Source organism: Zingiber officinale, chromosome 9B (assembly GCF_018446385.1).
Source record: "Zingiber officinale cultivar Zhangliang chromosome 9B, Zo_v1.1, whole genome shotgun sequence".
Lineage (NCBI taxonomy): Eukaryota > Viridiplantae > Streptophyta > Magnoliopsida > Zingiberales > Zingiberaceae > Zingiber > Zingiber officinale.
Window position 1 is genome coordinate 116,110,270 of NC_056003.1, and position 19,015 is coordinate 116,129,284.

The 19,015-nt window shown below is 39.9% G+C and overlaps 3 protein-coding genes across 6 annotated transcripts; all 3 read left to right on the forward strand.

The window, feature by feature from the left end:
• The first annotated feature begins 7,424 nt into the window (after nt 1-7,424).
• On the forward strand, nt 7,425-8,905 carry LOC122024825 (anthranilate O-methyltransferase 1-like). The gene is made up of 4 exons (XM_042583542.1): nt 7,425-7,532; nt 7,625-8,017; nt 8,094-8,366; nt 8,459-8,905. The coding sequence occupies exons 1-4, from the start codon at nt 7,452-7,454 to the stop codon at nt 8,825-8,827; spliced, it is 1,116 nt and encodes a 371-aa protein (XP_042439476.1). The 5' UTR covers nt 7,425-7,451; the 3' UTR covers nt 8,828-8,905.
• Nucleotides 8,906-10,500: 1,595 nt separating this feature from the next.
• Nucleotides 10,501-17,597, forward strand: LOC122023315. Its single transcript, XM_042581370.1, has 12 exons — nt 10,501-10,905; nt 11,726-11,920; nt 12,104-12,123; nt 12,235-12,377; nt 12,447-12,709; nt 12,779-12,904; nt 13,399-13,491; nt 13,580-13,665; nt 13,747-14,008; nt 16,382-16,774; nt 16,851-17,123; nt 17,229-17,597. The coding sequence occupies exons 1-12, from the start codon at nt 10,537-10,539 to the stop codon at nt 17,595-17,597; spliced, it is 2,592 nt and encodes an 863-aa protein (XP_042437304.1). The 5' UTR covers nt 10,501-10,536.
• Nucleotides 10,905-15,631, forward strand: LOC122023798. 4 transcript variants are annotated; one of them, XR_006123237.1, is made up of 12 exons: nt 10,937-10,963; nt 11,065-11,098; nt 11,187-11,277; nt 12,208-12,377; nt 12,447-12,709; nt 12,779-12,981; nt 13,055-13,147; nt 13,399-13,507; nt 13,580-13,665; nt 13,747-14,074; nt 14,148-14,253; nt 15,372-15,631. XR_006123237.1 is itself a non-coding variant. In XM_042582148.1 (10 exons), exons 6-10 carry the CDS (start codon nt 13,487-13,489, stop codon nt 15,504-15,506), a joined length of 624 nt encoding a protein of 207 aa, XP_042438082.1. In that variant the 5' UTR covers nt 10,905-11,277; nt 12,208-12,377; nt 12,447-12,709; nt 12,779-12,981; nt 13,055-13,147; nt 13,399-13,486; the 3' UTR covers nt 15,507-15,631. The 4 variants fall into 4 exon arrangements, 3 of the variants coding, with proteins under 3 accessions (XP_042438082.1, XP_042438083.1, XP_042438084.1); XM_042582148.1 differs by having other exon boundaries at nt 10,905-11,277; nt 14,200-14,253; XM_042582149.1 differs by having other exon boundaries at nt 10,905-11,277; nt 12,447-12,578; nt 14,200-14,253.
• Nucleotides 17,598-19,015: the final 1,418 nt, after the last annotated feature.

Consider the following 19,015-nt stretch of genomic DNA (forward strand, 5'->3'; position numbering starts at 1 on the left):
TCGGCTTGCTCATTCACACGCTGCTCCAGAGCTCGGGCTTCTACATTCTTTTTTTTCCAGATCAGTGATGGCAGTGTTCTTCCGAGTGGTGGCCAGCTCAATCTTGCGGTCATAGGATTTGACCTTTTTGTCTAGCTGGTCCAACATGTAAGCCTGGTCGGCCGTCTTCTTCCTCTCGGCCTCTAACAGATCCTTGATTTTGTCGAACTCCTTCTGCAGCTCGGCATAAGAAGGGCCTCGAGAAGAAGACGGGTTGCCCTGACTCTTCAGCTCGTCCTCCACCACTGCCAAGCGGTTGGAGACAGTAATCTCTTCCACCCATCGCTGATGAAAAAAGAAAGGTTAGAAGGCCGATCGGGAAAACTACATAAAGAAGAAATAAACCTTACCCCTGTGGACTGCTGCATGTGGCTGTTAGCTAGCTTGTCGATAGGTATCATGGCCACACGGGCCCAAGCGTCCGCCCACATCTCAGCAAGGGGCCCCTTCATAGTGATCATGTGTTCGGGAGCCGTAGGCCGATCGGACTCGACCATGAACGCCTCAGTAGGAAGATGCAAGGTGGCCCTAACAGTGCGGCGCCGGCCCGGAGTCGTCGGAGCGGACACCAAAGGATCAGAGGCCGGGCTGGACATGGTGGATAGAATTCCCGAGCGGAGGACTCGGTGGGGTACCGGAGGAAGGAAGCTAACCGGCACCGCTTCGATTGGCGCCGCAGGCGCATCCAGCTGAGAGGGCGTCCGGTCGGAGGAGAGCGCCTCCACCGATGGTGCTTTGCCGCGTTGAGAGGCGGTGGCTACCCGCCCAGACGCTTGCACCGCGGAGGTTACCGAACGGAGGGGCTTCTCAACTCGCCGTCTTTTCCTGTCGAGCGGGAGCTTGTCCTCCGGTTCGGAATCCTCCTCCCGAACGGACGGTTCCCTGCTAGGAGTTGCACCGCCAGCCGCATCCATAGGCGAAGCCTGAGCGGCCGACTCCCCTTCTTGCACTTCACTCTCATCCTCATGAGAGCCGACCGGAGCAATGCCCAATTGCTCCATTTCCTTGGCCGTTGCCGCTTCGAGCGCGACCGCTTTCTTCTTCAAAATTTTGAACAGTACAGACTCCATTACGATATTCGCTGCAAAGAAAAGAGAAGGAAATCAGTTAGAACTCAAGGCAAATGTACAAGTGAAGTTCTTACCAAAGCTGCTCGGAAGGGGGGGTCCGGCTCAGACTCAAGCCAAATATGTACATCACTCCTTCAGGTAGGAGCTTGTTGATGTCGAGCTTCAGACCGGCTAGCAGATTCGCTGCTTGAAGATAGTCTGGTCGGGTCTTAAACTTCTTCAACTCGGGAGAGACGGGCGGTCCGACTTGCCATTTCGTACGGAAGGGGAGCCACTCGGGAACACGAAGGTAGAAAAAGTTCTCTTTCCAATGTTTGTTGGAAGAGGGAAGCTTGTCACAAAAGACTCAGCCGGGCCGAGCTTGAAACGGATAAGTGCCCGGCTCGAACTGCTTGGGATAATAAAAATAGTAGAAGACCTCCGGGCGGAGGGGAATGTTGTGTATCTTAAATAAGACCACAACTCCGCACATGAGGCGAAAAGTGTTGGGAACCAATTGGACGAGCAGAATGCCAAAAAAGTTGCAAACTTCAACAATGAAGGGGTGGAGTGGAAACCGCAGACCGGCTACGAATTGGTCGCGGAAAAGACAAAAGGTGTCGCTCGGTGGTTTGTGAGGCCGAGCGGAAGGTGAAGGTAAAATCAGTTCAAAATCAGAAGGAATATCAAAAGCGTTAAACAGGCTCTCGGCATCGCGCCGATCGAACCGCGACTCCATGGTGGTATACCATGGGCCGAGAGCCGGGTCAGCAGGTCGAGAAGAACTTGCCATCGCTAGAGCAATGGAGGAAGCATAAATCGAAAGGGAGAGCAAATGAGCAAGCGAGAGGAGGAGCAAAGCAGTAACCAAAAGACGAATCGCGGCCGAGAGCACGAAGAAAACACAAGAATCAAAGGAAGAAAGGCGGAAGAACCTTACAAAGAAGCGGAGGATCAAAGGAAGGAGGCAGGGAATCGTCGGAGCACGGGGACTCGGAATCGCCGGAACGCTGAAGCACCGAGGAAGGTTGTGGGACACGCGAAGGCAAAAGTGCGGTGGAGGAAGAAGGTGAAGGCTTTATAAGGTCGGGCTCGATTGGCCTTGACCGTTGGATGCAGGTCACAGGAATCGAGGCCCCCATCGGGCCGTTCATTTCAAACCGCTGATGTCCCATCGGACACATCGCCGAGCCGTACGATGACGCCAGCGGAGGCGCCACGTGGCACCATGTCATAGGGGCGCATTTAATAAGCGTCATTACGGCGCACAGCGCGCGTGCTCGGTCTTAATGGAGAGGATTTGCACGAATCCCGAGGAGATCCGAAGGGCGTCAGCGTTGACCGTGGACACGGCAGCAAAGCCAGCGCTCGGAAGAGGCCGAGCGGTCGTGAGGAGGAACATTCCAAAATGGCAGGGCGGTGTCACTCAGGCCGACCGACAGTCCAGTCAGTCGGACTTAGCGCCTCCTTCAACTAGACTTTAGGGGGAGGCATGTGATCCAGTGGTAAGGATGGGGGACCCTCGTTGGCGGAAGGTCAATGACACGTGGAGGTTAAAGGTCAAGAGATTCAACCCTGAGACCCGACCGACAGGACTGAGAGGGCCGACCGGTCATCCGACCGACCAGAATGAGATGGTCGACCGGCCGGGAATCCCCCGAGCCGAATAAAAGATAACCCGACTAGGGGTCGGGTTTCCGAGGCTCAAGGTAAAAAGGTTTCAAGGTCGAGCGGGCTATCCGTTCAGCCAGGGCACAAGGCAACGAAGACCGGCAGGAGCAATCTCATCCGAGCATACGACAGAAGCAGAAGTGATATGCCCACCGAGCGGCCGAACCGCTCGGCCCTGGAACAGACAGGAAGCGCAAGAGGACAAATGAGACAGGGGATAACATCATCCTCGAGACGTCTGCCGCCGACAGACAGCAGAGTTGGCGGTCGAGCCGTACACAGGATCATACGGTGGAAGCTTCCATTGTCACATCCGCGATATGCTCGGACGATTGCGGAATGGCGCCAGAGGTACTTTTTTGACATAGGCTCGTTAAGGTATGTTTGGGGAAGTGTGCACGCATCAAGAAGCGTGCCCGCGCCTCCCCGGGGTCCTATATAAGGACCCCCAGACGTCGACGAAGGTATGCGCAATCCTCACTGTAGTCACAGTTACGCTGCCTCTCTCATTTCTCGTTGCCTGACTTGAGCGTCGGAGGGTCGTCGCCGGGAAACCCCTCCCGGCTCGGCTTCTTTGTAGGTTCGCCGGAGATCTACACCACCAGCCGGAGACAGCGGAGCGTGCCACGTCCCCAGCGTCCGTCGACTCAGTGCTCGGACAGGATCAACCATCAAATTCAGGGTGTACAATCATTATAACCATTTTGAACAGACTTTGTTCTAGGAGTACCCTTTACCTACGAATACGCCATTTTTCATAAGTACAAAGTTGTTTGGCTGGAACACTAGTCTGAAACCGACCTTAACATGTGCTGATCCAGAAACTAGGTTCTTCCTGATGTCGGGAACATAGAGCACATCAATGAGCGTTAGCTCCTTCCCAGACGTCATTTTCAGAACAACTTTCTCGAGTTCGACAATCGGGGATGTCATGGAATTGCCCATATAGAGCTTTCTTCCACTTATCGGAGTATACTTGGAGAACATCGCCTTATCATATCAGATATGACGGGTTGCTGCAGTATCGATCCACCATTGCTTCGGGTTATACACCACCATGTTGGCTTCAAACACGATCGCAGTGAGATCCAATTCCATGTCGTAAGAAGTTACGACTTGGTTCGCAGCATCCTTCTGACTCTTGGTTGGTTTCTTCAGGCGTCTGCAATCCTTGGACATGTGTCCTGGCTTTCCGCAGTTGTAGCATGTGCCCTTTAATTTCTTGCCTTGAGCATTCTTTTTTGGATTGCTTCAGCTTTTTGGCTTTTGGCTCAACCATTGTGGCAAAAAAGGTGAATACGCTCGCCCCCAGCGCCCCCGCCAACCCGTCCCAGGGCCAACACGAAGGAGGTAAATCACGAGCGGCTACTAGCCTTTGGAATAGTGACTAGCACATAAGGGAGGTATTTACCTCGGCTTTGCCGAGACTTTTGGCTCAACCAGGTTGGGCATCTCATCGACTGCCCACTTCGTTCCTCTGGATTCGGACATCTTTCGATTATCTTCCTATTTGTAGCCTCAGGATTAGGTCTTCAAGTCCCATCTCCTTTTGCTTGTGCTTTAGGTAATTTTTGAAATCCTTCCACGACAGAGGGAGTTTCTCGATTACCATGACTACTTTGAATGACTCGTTCAGCTTCATGCCTTCGACATCCAAATCATGCATTATCAGTTGCATGTCTTGGACTTGAGATGTTATGCTCTTGGAATCCAGCATTTTGAAATCCAAAAATCGGCCGACGATGAATTTCTTCAATCCGGAGCTTTCGGTTTTGTATTTCTTTTCAAGTGACTCCCATAGAGATTTTACCGTCTCTATTGAACAATACACGTTATACAACGTGTTGTCCAATGCGTTGAGAATGTAGTTACGACACAGGAAATCTCCATGCGACCACGCATAGCATGTAGCCTTACTATCGGAATTACCTTCCGTAGCGGCTGGCGGGTCTTCATGCAAAAACCGTAGAAGGTTTAATGTTGTCAGGTAGAACAACATCTTCTGCTGCCATCTTTTAAAGTCGACTCCGTTGAACTTTTTCGGCTTCTTTCCGGTTGGAACGGCGGTTGGAACGTCGTTGATTGCAGCCATCAGTTTGCACGAAGAAAATTCGTCTTAAAAATGTTGGGTCCTTTATTGCTGATGCAAACTGAGCGCAGGCAGAATGATGGTATACTACCGTTTTCGGCTAAGTCAAGGCTAGAGTTAGACTCTATCTCTTGAATTTGCCCCGCACACGGTGCTCATGGAATATGGCAATCGTCTCCCAAAATACAACGACTTTTATTTTACGATAGTAGCACTGCAAATCGCAAGACCTCCGAACCGAGGAAGCTTCTTAAACTCTCCAATGCAAGAATGCAATGCCTGCTTTGCTTGGAAGGAAGTGAGTGAATGAATGAATGAGTATGTGAGAGACTTTAGTTATACATATGAAAGGGTATAAGAACCTATTGGTTCAATTAGATCTCATCCATCCATTTCAAAATGAGTGATGTAGATCGCATCCTTTACTAAGAGGCATACTATCTCTTCATTAGATGCACCTTTAATCATCCAAAAGGAATTTAAACCTTTTTGATTATTTTTCCATTTATAATTTCTAACAATTGTTTGAGAATGTCTCTTATTGATCCGGAAATATACCAGCACTCGTCTTAGAATCTCCAAGAACCAGTGTGAAAAAACTCGTAAAACGTCCTCTTTTCAAACCTTTAGGTCGAGAGATTGATTTCTGTTTATCAGCAGACTATCTTGCCCATTAGTTGATTAATATGGTCTTCAACCATTGAATGACTTCTAAACTTTCTGAAATATGTCTGATTTTGTTGATTATTGTAAATCATCATTCGACTAATTTAATCCGTTGAATCTGACTCCCTTTGTTCAATTTTGATCAGTATCGATCGACTAATGCGAACTATCATCGAATCAAGCGAATTTGACTCACTTTTATTCAATTTCTGAAGCTAATGGTCGAATGAAATTAATCATCAATCAATTAATGTCATCAGTTGAGTCGAACAATCAAATTAAATTTGCTTCTATTTGGTTCTAAGTCATCAGTCGACTGATACCCATGATCAGTCGATTGATATTGAGTAAAAAATATAATAGATCTTTGAACAAGCTACATTTCGCACTGACAATCATCTTGTTTTGATATCCTAGTGAAAAGTTAGGGTCATTATAAGTTTGCTCTATCGGGACTTCCTATTTACCTAGCATCCGATCGACTTGACCTGCCGAGACTTCATTGTTATCTGACATTTGGTCAACCTTGACCTACCAAGACTTCACGCCTCATGTCAACTGTATATTGGACTTCTAACCACTAAGTATCAAATCAACCATGATCCACTTGAACTTTTCTTTTGCTAACTATCTATTGGACTTTCGATCATCAAGTGTCTGATCAACTATAATTCACTTGGACTTTCTGTCTCTGCCAACTTTATATTGGACTTTCAATCGGTAAGCGTCCAGTCAACCATGACCCACTTAGACTTTTCTTTTACCAACTATCTATTGGACTTTCGATCACTAAGTGTTCGGTCAACCGTGACTCACTTAGATTTTTTGTCTCGTATCAACTCCATGTTAGACTTTTGACTGCCAAATATCTGGTCGACCATGATCCACTTGAACTTTTTATATCTTGTTGAGTATTCAGTCAATCTTAATATATTTGACCTTTCTCTCAATTAAGTTAATATATTGATCAACTGTCAAGTATCCGATCAATTTTAATATACTTGACTTTTCACTCAAATAATTAAATATATTAATCAACTATCAAATATTCGATCAACCTTGATGTTATTGATCAAATTTTAAAATCTCAATTGAGCTTAATCAATTTAGTCAAACCTCCCCAAGTGTATTGCACCCCTAAAAGTTACTATAACGTTAGAAAAAGAATATTTTTAAAAAGAAAAATAAGATAAAAATAAATATTATTTTAATATTTTTTAGACTTAGTATTTTTGACGAAAATGATAATAAAATACGCCCATTTAATTTACTCAAATAAAACTATTTAATTTATTTCTTTTTATAATTATATGGAGCCGCTATCTAAAATTTAAATCACTTGGGTGACCTATCACATTTAAAAACAAACAAATTAGATATATACTAAATTTAACACGTGGAACACTTGCCATTTATTTAAAAAAACAAATGCACTTAGTATATTAACTAAATAAAAGTATTTAAATTATGATTAATATTTTTTTAGATAAATGAAAACAATTATTATAATTAAATGACTGCACCTACATTACAGTTAATTAAATAAATAAAAACATGGGGTAATAAAAAAGTAATTCACTTGTCTTAACACGTCAATCCGTCCCAAGTGCCGAATTTCGTTACCCCATATTTTAACCATCTTAATGTCCTGAAATGACTAAATAAATAAAAACATGGCATATGTTATAATTAAACAATGATTAAGATTGACGTTGTCTTGTTGTCTAGATTCTAATAACCATTGATGTTCTCTTTAATCGATCATGTTTAAAGAATGTGCAAAGTTGCTTTCCATCATTATTATTGCCTTTACACAATGTGAAACTATAGTGTAAAGAAAAAAGGCCAAGCCTTTAATCCTTAATTATATAACCACCCTCTTCATGCTCCCTAAACCCTCAAAATCATCCCATCCCACAGCCATAGATCAGGGAGAGATGAGTTTGAAGGTAGAGCAAGCTCTTCACATGGTCGGAGGCACCGGAGAAACTAGCTACGCCACCAATTCAAGAATACAAGTTGATCAACACAACCCTCTAACCTTGTATATTTCCTTCTTCTAATGTCCTTGTAGATAGATTTAGACTTTTATATATTATTTGTTGCTCAGGAAAAGGCGATCCATCAAACCAAGTCTATGTTAGCTACTGCAGTGGAAGAAACGTACAAGGCTTTGCACCCTGATCAAATGGTTGTTGTCGACCTCGGCTGCTCGTCTGGTCCAAACACATTACTCGTGCTCTCTCATGTTCTTAGCGTGGCAGCCAAACTCCCTACCACAATGGAGTTGCAATTCTTCTTAAATGACCTCCCGGGGAATGACTTTAACAGTCTCTTCCTATCCTTGGAGGGATTCAAGAAGAGGTTGGAGAGGGAGATTAAAGGGGATTTACTAGTACCGTATTACGTAGCTGGAGTGGCAGGATCATTCTATGGGAGGCTTTTTCCTCGTGCGAGTGTTCATTTGTTTCACTCTTCCTTCTGTCTAATGTGGCTCTCCCAGGTATTTAATTAGTGCATGTAGCTCTTATTTCTTAATTTTTTTAATATTACTTATTGTATATGAAATTATTGATTAGGTTCCTGAAGGACTAAAGATTGAACACGGTGGTCCACTAAACAAAGGAAATATCTATTGGACAGAGACAAGTTTGGTCGAAGTAGAGAAGGCATATCAGGAGCAATTTCAAAAAGATTTTTCAATATTTCTTAGGTCACGTCACACGGAATTGAATGTTGGCGGGAGGATAGTTTTGGTATTTATCGGACGAAGAAACAGAACCCCAGGGAATGGTGACTTAATCCATGTTTATGGACTGCTAGGAGAAGCTCTTAACTCGATGGTCCTAGAGGTACGTACATACATACTTATTGACATGTATAAAAGAGTCAGGTAGATTGTGTTAAACTTATATCATTTTTTTTCATGCGTCTATAAATTTAGGGAATTATTCCAGAAGAAAAGGTTGATACTTTCAATTTGCCGAGTTATGGTGCTTCTTTCGAAGAGGTGGAGTCGGTGATCCGTAACGAAGGGTTGTTTGATTTGGATCGAGCGGAGATCTTTGAGTCTAGTTGGGACCCATTTGATGACTCCAAAGATGATCTCTATACTATATCAAACCACACCCAAAGTGGAAAAAATATGGCGAATTACATTCGTGCAGTAGTTGAACCGTTAATTGTGCATCAGTTCGGGGCTGCCATACTTGACGATCTATTTGAGCGATATGCGGATCGTGTTTCAAAGCACTTGCTCAAAGAGAAGGCCAATCACACCATTCTAGTCCTCGCCTTGAAGAAGAAAGCTTAAAAGTGAATCAGAGAAATTAAGGAAAACAATATTTTTTAGATCCTAATGAGAGTTTATATGTATAAATATAAATATAAATGGTGGTTATTAGTATGTATTCCTATATATATAAATAAAATAATAATTATTATATACATGAGCATTCTGAACAAGAAATTAGTAAGTTATAATGATTTTTTTTTATTATTGTCAATGGAAATCAATCTTAGGAATTAATTTTCAATTATTTTTTCAAAAAATATATATGATGTTAAAGGTGAAAACCCAACTATACTACTTAATTTTAAATTGAATTAAATGTTTCAAATTAATCTATTTAATTATTATTTTCTATGCATTCTTAAACCCTATTTATACAACTTAAGTCTTATGGAAGAGCTTGTTGAAGCATGGCTAAAGCAAGTGTTTTATTTATAAAAATTATTTTCCATTTTGGCACAATAACTTTTTGGAATTAAGCGGCCCAACTAACTCACAAGCTTCAGGCCTCCGGCGACGTCCTCGCACTTTCCGACGAGTCTCATCACCTCCTCCCCTTGCTTCCTCTTCCTCTCTTCTACCCACGACTACCCCACAGTAGAATGAAAACCCAGCTCCGTGGACGCCGCTCGACGCCGGGCTTCATCAGAATCCACGGCCGATATCCACCGATCCCCTGCACCACGTACCCAAACGTGGAGTGCCCTCTGGTCACCAGCTCGTCACCGCCTTCGGCTTATTCCCTCTCCTCCTACTCGAATTCATGGCCGCCTCTGCGATCACCTCCGGAAGTAGCCCTTCGAGCCATGAACAGTTGAGAATTTGAGCTCAACGGGTGAAATCTAACAGGAGAGACTACCTCATAATTAAACTTCTCTTTATGAGGTGACCTTGCTGGCTGTATTTTTTTTCTTTGAAGGATTCTTTTGCTTTTCTCTTCCAATTCCTAGGAATGTTTCTCATCTTCGATTTCTTTCTATTCTAATGATTAGTTGCTACATTTAACGCGTGGGCCACTTGCCATTTATTAAAAAAACAAATGCATTTAGGATAATTAAATTAAAGTATTTAAATTTTGATTAATAGTTTTTTATAACTAAATAAAAAAATAAATTATTATAATCAAATGAGTGCACCGACACTAGAGTTATTTCTTTTCATAATGCACTTACTACAACTAAATGAAATCGCATGCTATACAACTAAATGAAATCTTAAAACATGAGATATGCTTTAAGATTGATGTTGTCTAGATTCGTATGGCCATTGGTGTATTCTCTACTTGATCGTGTATAAAGAATGTGATAGCCTCTTAGCTTCTCATTGATTTGTTGTCCTTTACACATTATGAAACTTGTTTATACATTACATACCAATAATACTATTGATGATTTCAACTACTAAGTGAGATACGTGATCAAGCGACTGCCACGCATATATAAAGTCTCGATGAACACATCATGTGATGAAACTCAATGAGGTGGGGGCAAGATTACAAAGCCCACTTGCTCTTATCATGTCCAAAAATGTGTAATTTGAATGGGCCTACATGAATTATTTCATCAACATTCTTATCCAAATTAAGATATGAGGGGAGATGGTATTGTTAGATTATATAATTTTATTAGAATTATTTGTTTATAGTGTTAGGACGTCTATAAACACGACTATAATCTTACCCTTTATTCATTAAGGCCAAACCTAAAAGTTTTTATATAACCACCCTCTTCATGCCCCCTAAACCCTCAAAATCATTCCATCCCATAACCATGGAGGGAGAGATGTGTTCGAAGGTAGAGCAAGCTCTTCACATGGTCGGAGGCACTGGAGAAATTAGCTACGCAGCCAATTCGAGAGTCCAAGTTGATCGATCAACACAACTCTTTGACCTGCCTGATATTTCCCGATTCTGCGAGCAAGTGCGAGGAAGCTTCATCGCGCTGCGCTCTGTGTCGTCGCTTCCGCCCTCTACCTCTAACCTCCGACCTAGCTCCGCCCGATATTTCCTTGCCGCTATTTCCCGATTCTGCGAGCAAATGCGAGGAAGCTTCATCGCGCTGCGCTCTGAGTCGTCACTTTCGACCTCCACCTCTGACCTCTGACCTAGCTCCGCCTCCTTCTAGTTACACATCCAGGAGAACCTCCGTCCCCTCGCAGGTACGCAGCTAGCATAACCTTCTCCTCCTTCAAGCTATTTGACCTAGCTATCATCACCGATTCCTTCCTCTGACCTCCGACCTAGCTCCGCCTCCTTCCAGTTACACATCTAGGAGAACCTCCGTCCTCTCGCATGTACGCAGCTCTCCTCCTTCAAGCTATTTGACCTAGCTATCGTCGCCGATTCCTTCCTCTGACCTCCACCCCTGACCTCTGACCTCAGACCTACGCCTCCTTCCAGTTACTAGGAGAACCTCCGATTCCAATCTGCTATTAAGAGTATCTACAATTGCAATCCTGACAAGCTCCAAGTGGTACTTGTGACATTTTATCATAACTAAGTTATTTTTGTCACTAATTAATCTTTGTAGCAAAATCCATGCTTGTGCGTGTACTTTCAACCTCTTGCATCATGTTAAAATTTCAGATTCTTGATCTTTTGTAGATTGTTGCATTTTTCGGCTTTGGTTATATTGTTTTTGCTCATTTATGGAAAATTTTGGTTCTTCACTTTTTATTTTCTTGAGTTTTGTAATTCCATTTAAGCAAGGCATTGTTTGGTAGAGGTTCTATCATGACTTACTTAGCTGAAAGAATTGATCCATAAATAACAGTCACTTTTACCATTCAATAAGCACTCTACAGAATGTCCACCTATCTCTCTAATTGTTATTATAACATGGATCTTCTTGCCTATAAACATGTATTAATTCTGATTAAATCTGTAAAGTTTAATTATTGTTCAACTGGGTGAATGCTTAGGAATGGGTCACAGACAACCCTTTCATCATTTCACTGAGAATTACTTTTCAAGTTGGTGTGCGTCTTCTTGGTGGGTTAATGGCACTAGGCTATAGCATTGCAGCTATTTTAAAAAGAAACAGCCATGTATTCTCTGATGATCAAGTAGTTGTAAAGCTTGATTGGTTAGAACAATTAAATCATTGCTATATACAGGTAACTCTATTTCTTATTTCATGAAATCATCATTTTCACTATTACATCATACATTGCCTTGGATTTATTTGAAGATGCATTTGTTAAGTACGTATGTATCTTTAGATAAATATACTAATTGACAGCTTTAGTTAAGAAGAGATTCACGTTAACAAATTTTTTTTTCTTATTTGCTTGTTTTAGCATAAAGTGATGGATAAAATGTGATTATTATGCTTGTACACTCTATGACAGTTTTAGAGTTTACACTTCAAAGTTCATTCATATTTATATATTGTGTTATGTAGGTAACTTTCGAAAATGGCAAACAAAAGAATGCGAAAGCTAATCCAAAATAGCCAAAGACAATCAAGGAGAGAAGAATCAAGTAACAGAGGAGTTGATGATGGAAATGAATCACAATACACAACATCCCATTCACCATTGGAGATACAAAATGAGGAGGCTAATGAGCAAGGTGAAATTTTTTTTTGGATATGAACAATAAATTATTTTTGCAACACTAAATGCAAATTACTTTTTTCAGTTGAAAATGAGGTCATGTCTTCATCCCAAAGTCAGCAAAGAAAACGTGGCAAGACTATTTTGAGAGATATTCACGCATTACATCCTGATCATATGCTCGTTGTTCAATTCAATGAAAGGGGACAACCTTACGGTGATTTACAACCAACGCTTACAAATTTTATTGGAACTATTGCACGGAATGGACTTGTGTTGCCCCTACACTTTTTAGATTGGAGAAAAATGCCGACAAATCGCTTGAATGATGCATGGAAACTTGTTACCGTGAGTTTACAAGAGTTTAGCTTCAATTTTAAATTTAAAGCATGAACATATTTCATTTTATGTTTATAGGCACGTTTCTATATCCCCAATCACCATAGAAGAGTTATAATGCAAATGATGGGGGCCGCATGGAGACGGTGGAGGATTGAAGTGAAAGCTACATCTTATGATTCAAATACTCCACTAGAAGAGCTTGTTGCAAAACAACCCATTCCTATGGATTGACACCTCAAACTTGGGAAGTTTTATGTAACTATTGGAAGTCTACTGAGGTACTACTAGTATGAATTATTTTTTGATATAAGTTTATAAATATTATAATTTCATTATAAATTTTTATGCTAGAAAACTTCAAAAATCAATAGAGAAAATGCAAACAAAAAGAAAGGGACTCATGCACAGGGACGCACTAATATTCCGTCATTGGAATATAAATTTGTAAGAATCAAATTTTTTATTTTCTTCTTTATAAGTAGTTTCTCACTGTTCATTTATTGTTTTACACTTTAATGCTCTTATCCTTGAAGTTCCAAGGTTTTATGAGATTCTAAATATTGATTACAAGCAATGTAATGTATATTAGTTAGATTTTGATGGAATGTGTAAATTAGCAATATAAGTTGTTGCATATATAGAATAATTTATTCTATTAATATTTTGTGTTATATGTGGATTTCTTATCTTGTTAGTCTCAAGAGAATGGTAGAAAACCAAGTCGTATTGAATTACAACAATTGAGTCGGAGAAGTAGAAAGAAAGGAGGTGCCGCTATTGACGATGAGGCAAATACGAATTGAGGTAATAAAATTTTACTTTTTAAGTTAACTTTTATATATTTTTTATTTATAGTAACAAATTATTTCTTGTTAGAATTTACTTAAAGAGGTTGTAGATCGGCTCCTCCAAGATAAACTTGAAGGAAAACAACCACTGGAAGTCCATGAGGAGGCATTTCGGTAACAATTTACTTATAATTTCATTTTATTTTTGTAAAAGTTGTTACATATGGTTCGATTTTAATTATATTCTTTATATAGTGAGGTTTTTGGACCTGAACATTCTGGTCGGGTACGTGGTTTAGGAGCTGGTGCGTTGCCTAGCCAAGTGTTCCCAAAGCAATGTAAACACAGCTCAATGTATTGGCAAGATTATCACTCAAATTCAGATTTGACAGACAAATTTAAGGAAATGAAAGAGAAAATTAAAGATATAGAGTTGCGAGAAGCACAACGACAAACAGAAATAGATCAAATGAAAAAACAAATGCAAGAAAATGATCAGTTCCAAAATTTTGCACGAGTAATGTTAAGTATGATGTCGGGAAGTGTTGGGGGCTCTCGTGGACCCGAATTATTACCCGCACAAGTAATAACATTTCTCACTAACAATTATTTTGTATAGTTAAGTACATTAATATCAAATTTATTTATTTTTGTAGATGGCAGCTATGTTTGCAAATATTATACAATAACAAGTTCCATCCACTGCAGAAGAAGATAGGTGTAGATCCTCCCCATCACCAGAATCAGATAATAACTAGAGAGGTTGATTTTTTAATTACAAATGTTCTTATTAGAGTGTTTTTGACTTTCTTTTTTATTTTTAAAATCTATGTTTAAAATAAGGCATATGAGTTTTTTTTATACTATTCTTGCATGCTTGTTCCTCTTAATCTTACATTTCAATAATCCTATTGATTGAAAACTATATAATAAGTTAATTCATAATTGCGCCGTTTGACAGCAAGTGTTGCCTTGTTGCCATACCAAGTTGAATATCAACACACTGTTATCCAAATTGAAAAAAAAACATATGACTGTAGTACCAAATAAATTTATGAGGCTTCAATTAGAATGTATTTATCTAAATAATTTGCAAGATAAATCAGCACATGAAGATTGAAGACTAAGAAGTAATCAATCTGTCATGTTCGTGGCCGCCAATGACTCTGATTAGGCTAACAAACTTGATGAAGTAGTATATCTGTTAATGAATTGTTTCTCTCTGATTTTAGTTTTTTTTCATGAAATAAAATCCAATGTAATATGGACATGCTATATAGTATATACTGTACTGTTGCCAAGCTTTTACTTTGTACACAATTCTTCCTATAGGAGTATATAAAACTGTGTTAATTAGAGCTTAAGCTCTCAGTGAAAATTAATGTGATACCTGGCCCTAAACATGTAAACAAAGAGTTCGAAGAACTCGTTCTTCTAGGTCTACTGAAAGTTCCCTCAAATGGTATGCAACAATGCAATGTTCTTGAAATACTAATACTGTCTTGTTATTCTTCATATTGTTTCTACAGGACTCTGTAAGGATCCTATAATCAATTGGATTCCTTGTTCATTGGTTACATATTTAGACAGTTCATTTTGAATGACATCAGTTCCTCAGTTAGAGTTATCTTGGAATGTGTTAAAAGAATTTCCTTGCATTTTGTTTGCTATCATGAACAGTTCCTTCAAGCACTCTCCTTCTTGAAATTTGGGCTCATTTACACGTAGTTTTGCATAATGAACACATTATCTTCATTTCTTGTCTAGTTGACAATTTCATAGCTTTTGATGTTTTAATTTGGTACAAGCTTTTGTTAAATATTTTTTTCATTATGTATTGAATTATGTTGATAGAATATAATTTGGTGGTTCTATTGAAGGTTGCTATTGAAGGTTGGAGCAAATGGATTTTGTCGCTTGAAGCACAGGTCTTTTGTCGTTTGGAGCGCATGCCTTTTGTTGTTTGGAGCATATGCCTTTTGATGTTTTTTTTGGTAGAGAAAACTTGTTATTGAAAGTTGTATATATTTTGGAGATTGAAGAAGATATTGTGTTTGTGTTGTAGTGTGGAGTTAAATGTTATATGTTATGAATATTTTGAAATGAAATACAAATTCTATGCGTTGATTTGGTAATGAAATTTATATGTATGTATTATGGAAATAAATTAGGTTTGTCAAATGAAATATGAATATTGTCAATTGATTTAATTTGAGCATTTGATTTGGAAATCTACATGTACAATAGAAAATAGATTTTTTTTTGTTGTAAAATTGGTAATTCAATAATAGCAGCGGTTTTAACCGTTCCTATAATTAGACCTCTAGAACTGGTTATAACTGCTTATAAAGGGCAGTTTTTTAGATTGAAAAATTCTATAGAGGCGGTCATTAACCACTTCTATAGGTATGCATAAGGATCGGTCATTAACCGCTTCTATAGGTATCCATCAAGATCAGTCATTAACCGCTTCTATAGGTATGCATCAGGATTGGTTATTAACCGCTTCTATAGGTATCCATCAGGATCGGTCATTAACCGCTTCTATAGGTATGCATCAGGATCGGTCATTAACCGCTTCTATAGGTACCCATCAGAACCGGCTCTTAGTCATGCACCACCGGTCAGTTTTACCGCATCTATTGGCTTTAGCGTCGCCAACATTTGCACCGGTTTTGAACCGTCGCTATAGGTGTCTTAAAACCGCTTCTAAAGGTTTATTTTTTTGTAGTGACAAGCTCTTCACATGGTCGGAGGCACCGGAGAAACTAGCTACGCAACCAATTCGAGACTCCAAGTTGATCGATCAACACAACTCTTTGACCTTGTATATTTTCTTCTAATGTCCTTGTATATAGATTTAGAGTGTTATGTATTATTTGTTGCTCAGGAAAAGGCGATCCATCGAACGAAGTCTATGTTAGCTATTGCAGTAGAAGAAACGTACAAGGCATTGCACCCTGATCAAATGGTTGTTGTCGACCTTGGTTGCTCTTCTGGCCCGAACACGTTACTCGTGCTCTCTCATGTTCTTAGTGTGGCAACCAAACTCCCTACCACGATGGAGTTGCAATTCTTCTTAAATGACCTCTTGGGGAATGACTTTAATAGTCTCTTCCTATCCTTGAAGGGATTCAAGAAGAGGTTGGAGAGGGAGAATAAAGGAGATTTACTAGTACCATATTACGTAGCTGGAGTGGCAGGATCATTCTATGGGAGGCTTTTTCCTCATGCGAGTGTTCATTTGTTTCACTCTTCCTTTTGTCTAATGTGGCTGTCCCAGGTATTTAATCAGTGCATGTAGCTCTTATTTCTCAATTTTTAAAATATTACTTATTGTATATGAAATTATTGATTAGGTTCCCGAAGGACTAAAGACCCAACAGGGTGTTCCACTTAACAAAGGAAATATCTATTGGACAGAGACGAATCTGGTCGAAGTAGAGAAAGCATATCAAGAGCAATTTCAAAAAGATTTTTCAATATTTCTTAGGTCACGTCACACGGAATTGAATGTTGGCGGAAGGATGGTGTTGGTGTTTGTCGGCCGAAGAAAGAGAACCCCAGGGAATGGTGACTTTGTTCATCTTTATGGACTATTAGGAGAAGCTCTTAACTCGATGGTCCTAGAGGTAGTAGATATATACTTATTAACATATATAAAAGATTCAAGTAGCTAGATTGTGCTAAACGACTTATAGATATTGTTTGTTTCATGCGTGTGTCTATGAATTTAGGGGATTGTTCCGGAAGAAAAGGTTGACACCTTCAATTTGTCGACTTATGGGGCTTCTTTTGAAGAGGTGGAGTCAATGATCCATAACGAAGGATTATTTGATTTGGATCAAGCAGAGATCTTTGAATCTAGTTGGGACCCATTTGATGACTCTAAAGATGATTTCTATACTATATCAAAGCACACCAGAAGTGGAAAAAATGTGGCTAATTACATTTGTGCAGTAGTTGAACCGTTAATTGTGCATCAGTTTGGGACTGCCATACTTGACGATCTATTTGAGCGATACGCACATCGTGTTTCAAAGCACTTGCTCAAAGAGAAGGCCAATCACACCATTCTAGTCTTCGCCTTGAAGAAGAAAGCTTAAAAGTGAACAAGCGAAATTAAGGGAAATAATATTATTAGATCCTAATGAGAATTTATATGCATAAATATAAATATAAATGGCGGTTATTAGTATGTATTTTTACATATAAAAAAGATAATTATGTACATGAGCATTATAAACAAGTAATTAGTAAGTTATAATGACTTTTTTTATTATTGTCAATGGAAATCAAGCTTAGGAATTAATTTTCAATTGTTTTTTTTTCAAAAATAAATGTGATATTAAAGGTGACAATCGAACTAGTTGGCTCCCAGGTGGATATGGTAACAAATGGGCTTTTGACATGTCAGCCTAGGAAGGAGTGGTGAAGGCCACGTTGGAGAGTGTTATTTGGGAAAATGGACGGCTGATCTGAGATATACATAATTACGTGGGGGGAGTTTGAGTTGTGCATGATGCCCACTCATTTAGCCGTGACATACATTCAGAGATAGAGATATCAATCATGTCTAACCACCAACGACTCGATCTAATCCCATTTGAGTCGGGCCATATTTGAGATAGTTTGAGTCATGTCAATCAAGTCTATTCTACCCTTGGGGATTAGGCTATCATGTCATATCAAGTCTATTCTATGCTATGGGGATTCCATCCTATGGGGATTAGGCAATCAGATCTCGAAGTTTATCAATCGCATCAATCCTCTCAGTCTAAATCAAAGGTTGTGATCTTTGTCCTGATAAAATAGGGGCCTGATTGATGGCATAGAGCATGCATCTCAAGTATCATTCATAATAAAATATCAATAAATAAATCATAAAAATGAAAGCCTGTAGGCTATAGCTGTTGAAGAAACATACAAGGTTTAATTTGTACCTTGAGCAAATGGTTGTTACCGACCTTGGTTACTCTTTTGGCGCAAACACATTACTCGTGCTCTCTCATGTGCTTAGTGTGGCAGCAAAACTCCCCTCCACAGTGGAGTTATAAGTCTTTTTAAAAGATTTACCAGGGAATTATTTTGACAGTCTCTTCCAATCTTGGGAGGGTTCAAGAAGAGGTTGGTAGGGGAAATTGATCGTGATGCACTAGTATCGTATCATGAAGTTGGAGTGGTAGAATCATTCTATGGGAGGTTTTTTTCCTTGTGCAATTGTTCATTTATTTCCATGGTTCGTCAGAACTGACGTTGAATGGTTAGAACGAGTGTTTCAACATGGGAATATATTTGTTGGTATAATCGTCCTCAGATCAAGGTTAACCAGTTTGACTAAGTTCGAGTTGGCTTGAGTTTAAGTTTTGATGTTTGACAATATATGAATAAGAAGTCAAGTAGGTCAAGGAATAGCCAAATAGTTATTCAAGGAGGTCCTAACTGGAGGTTAGACAACGGAAAATTCTAACTGAAGGTTAAGCAATGGAATGTCCTAGAGAGAGGTTAGGCAACAGAAAATCCA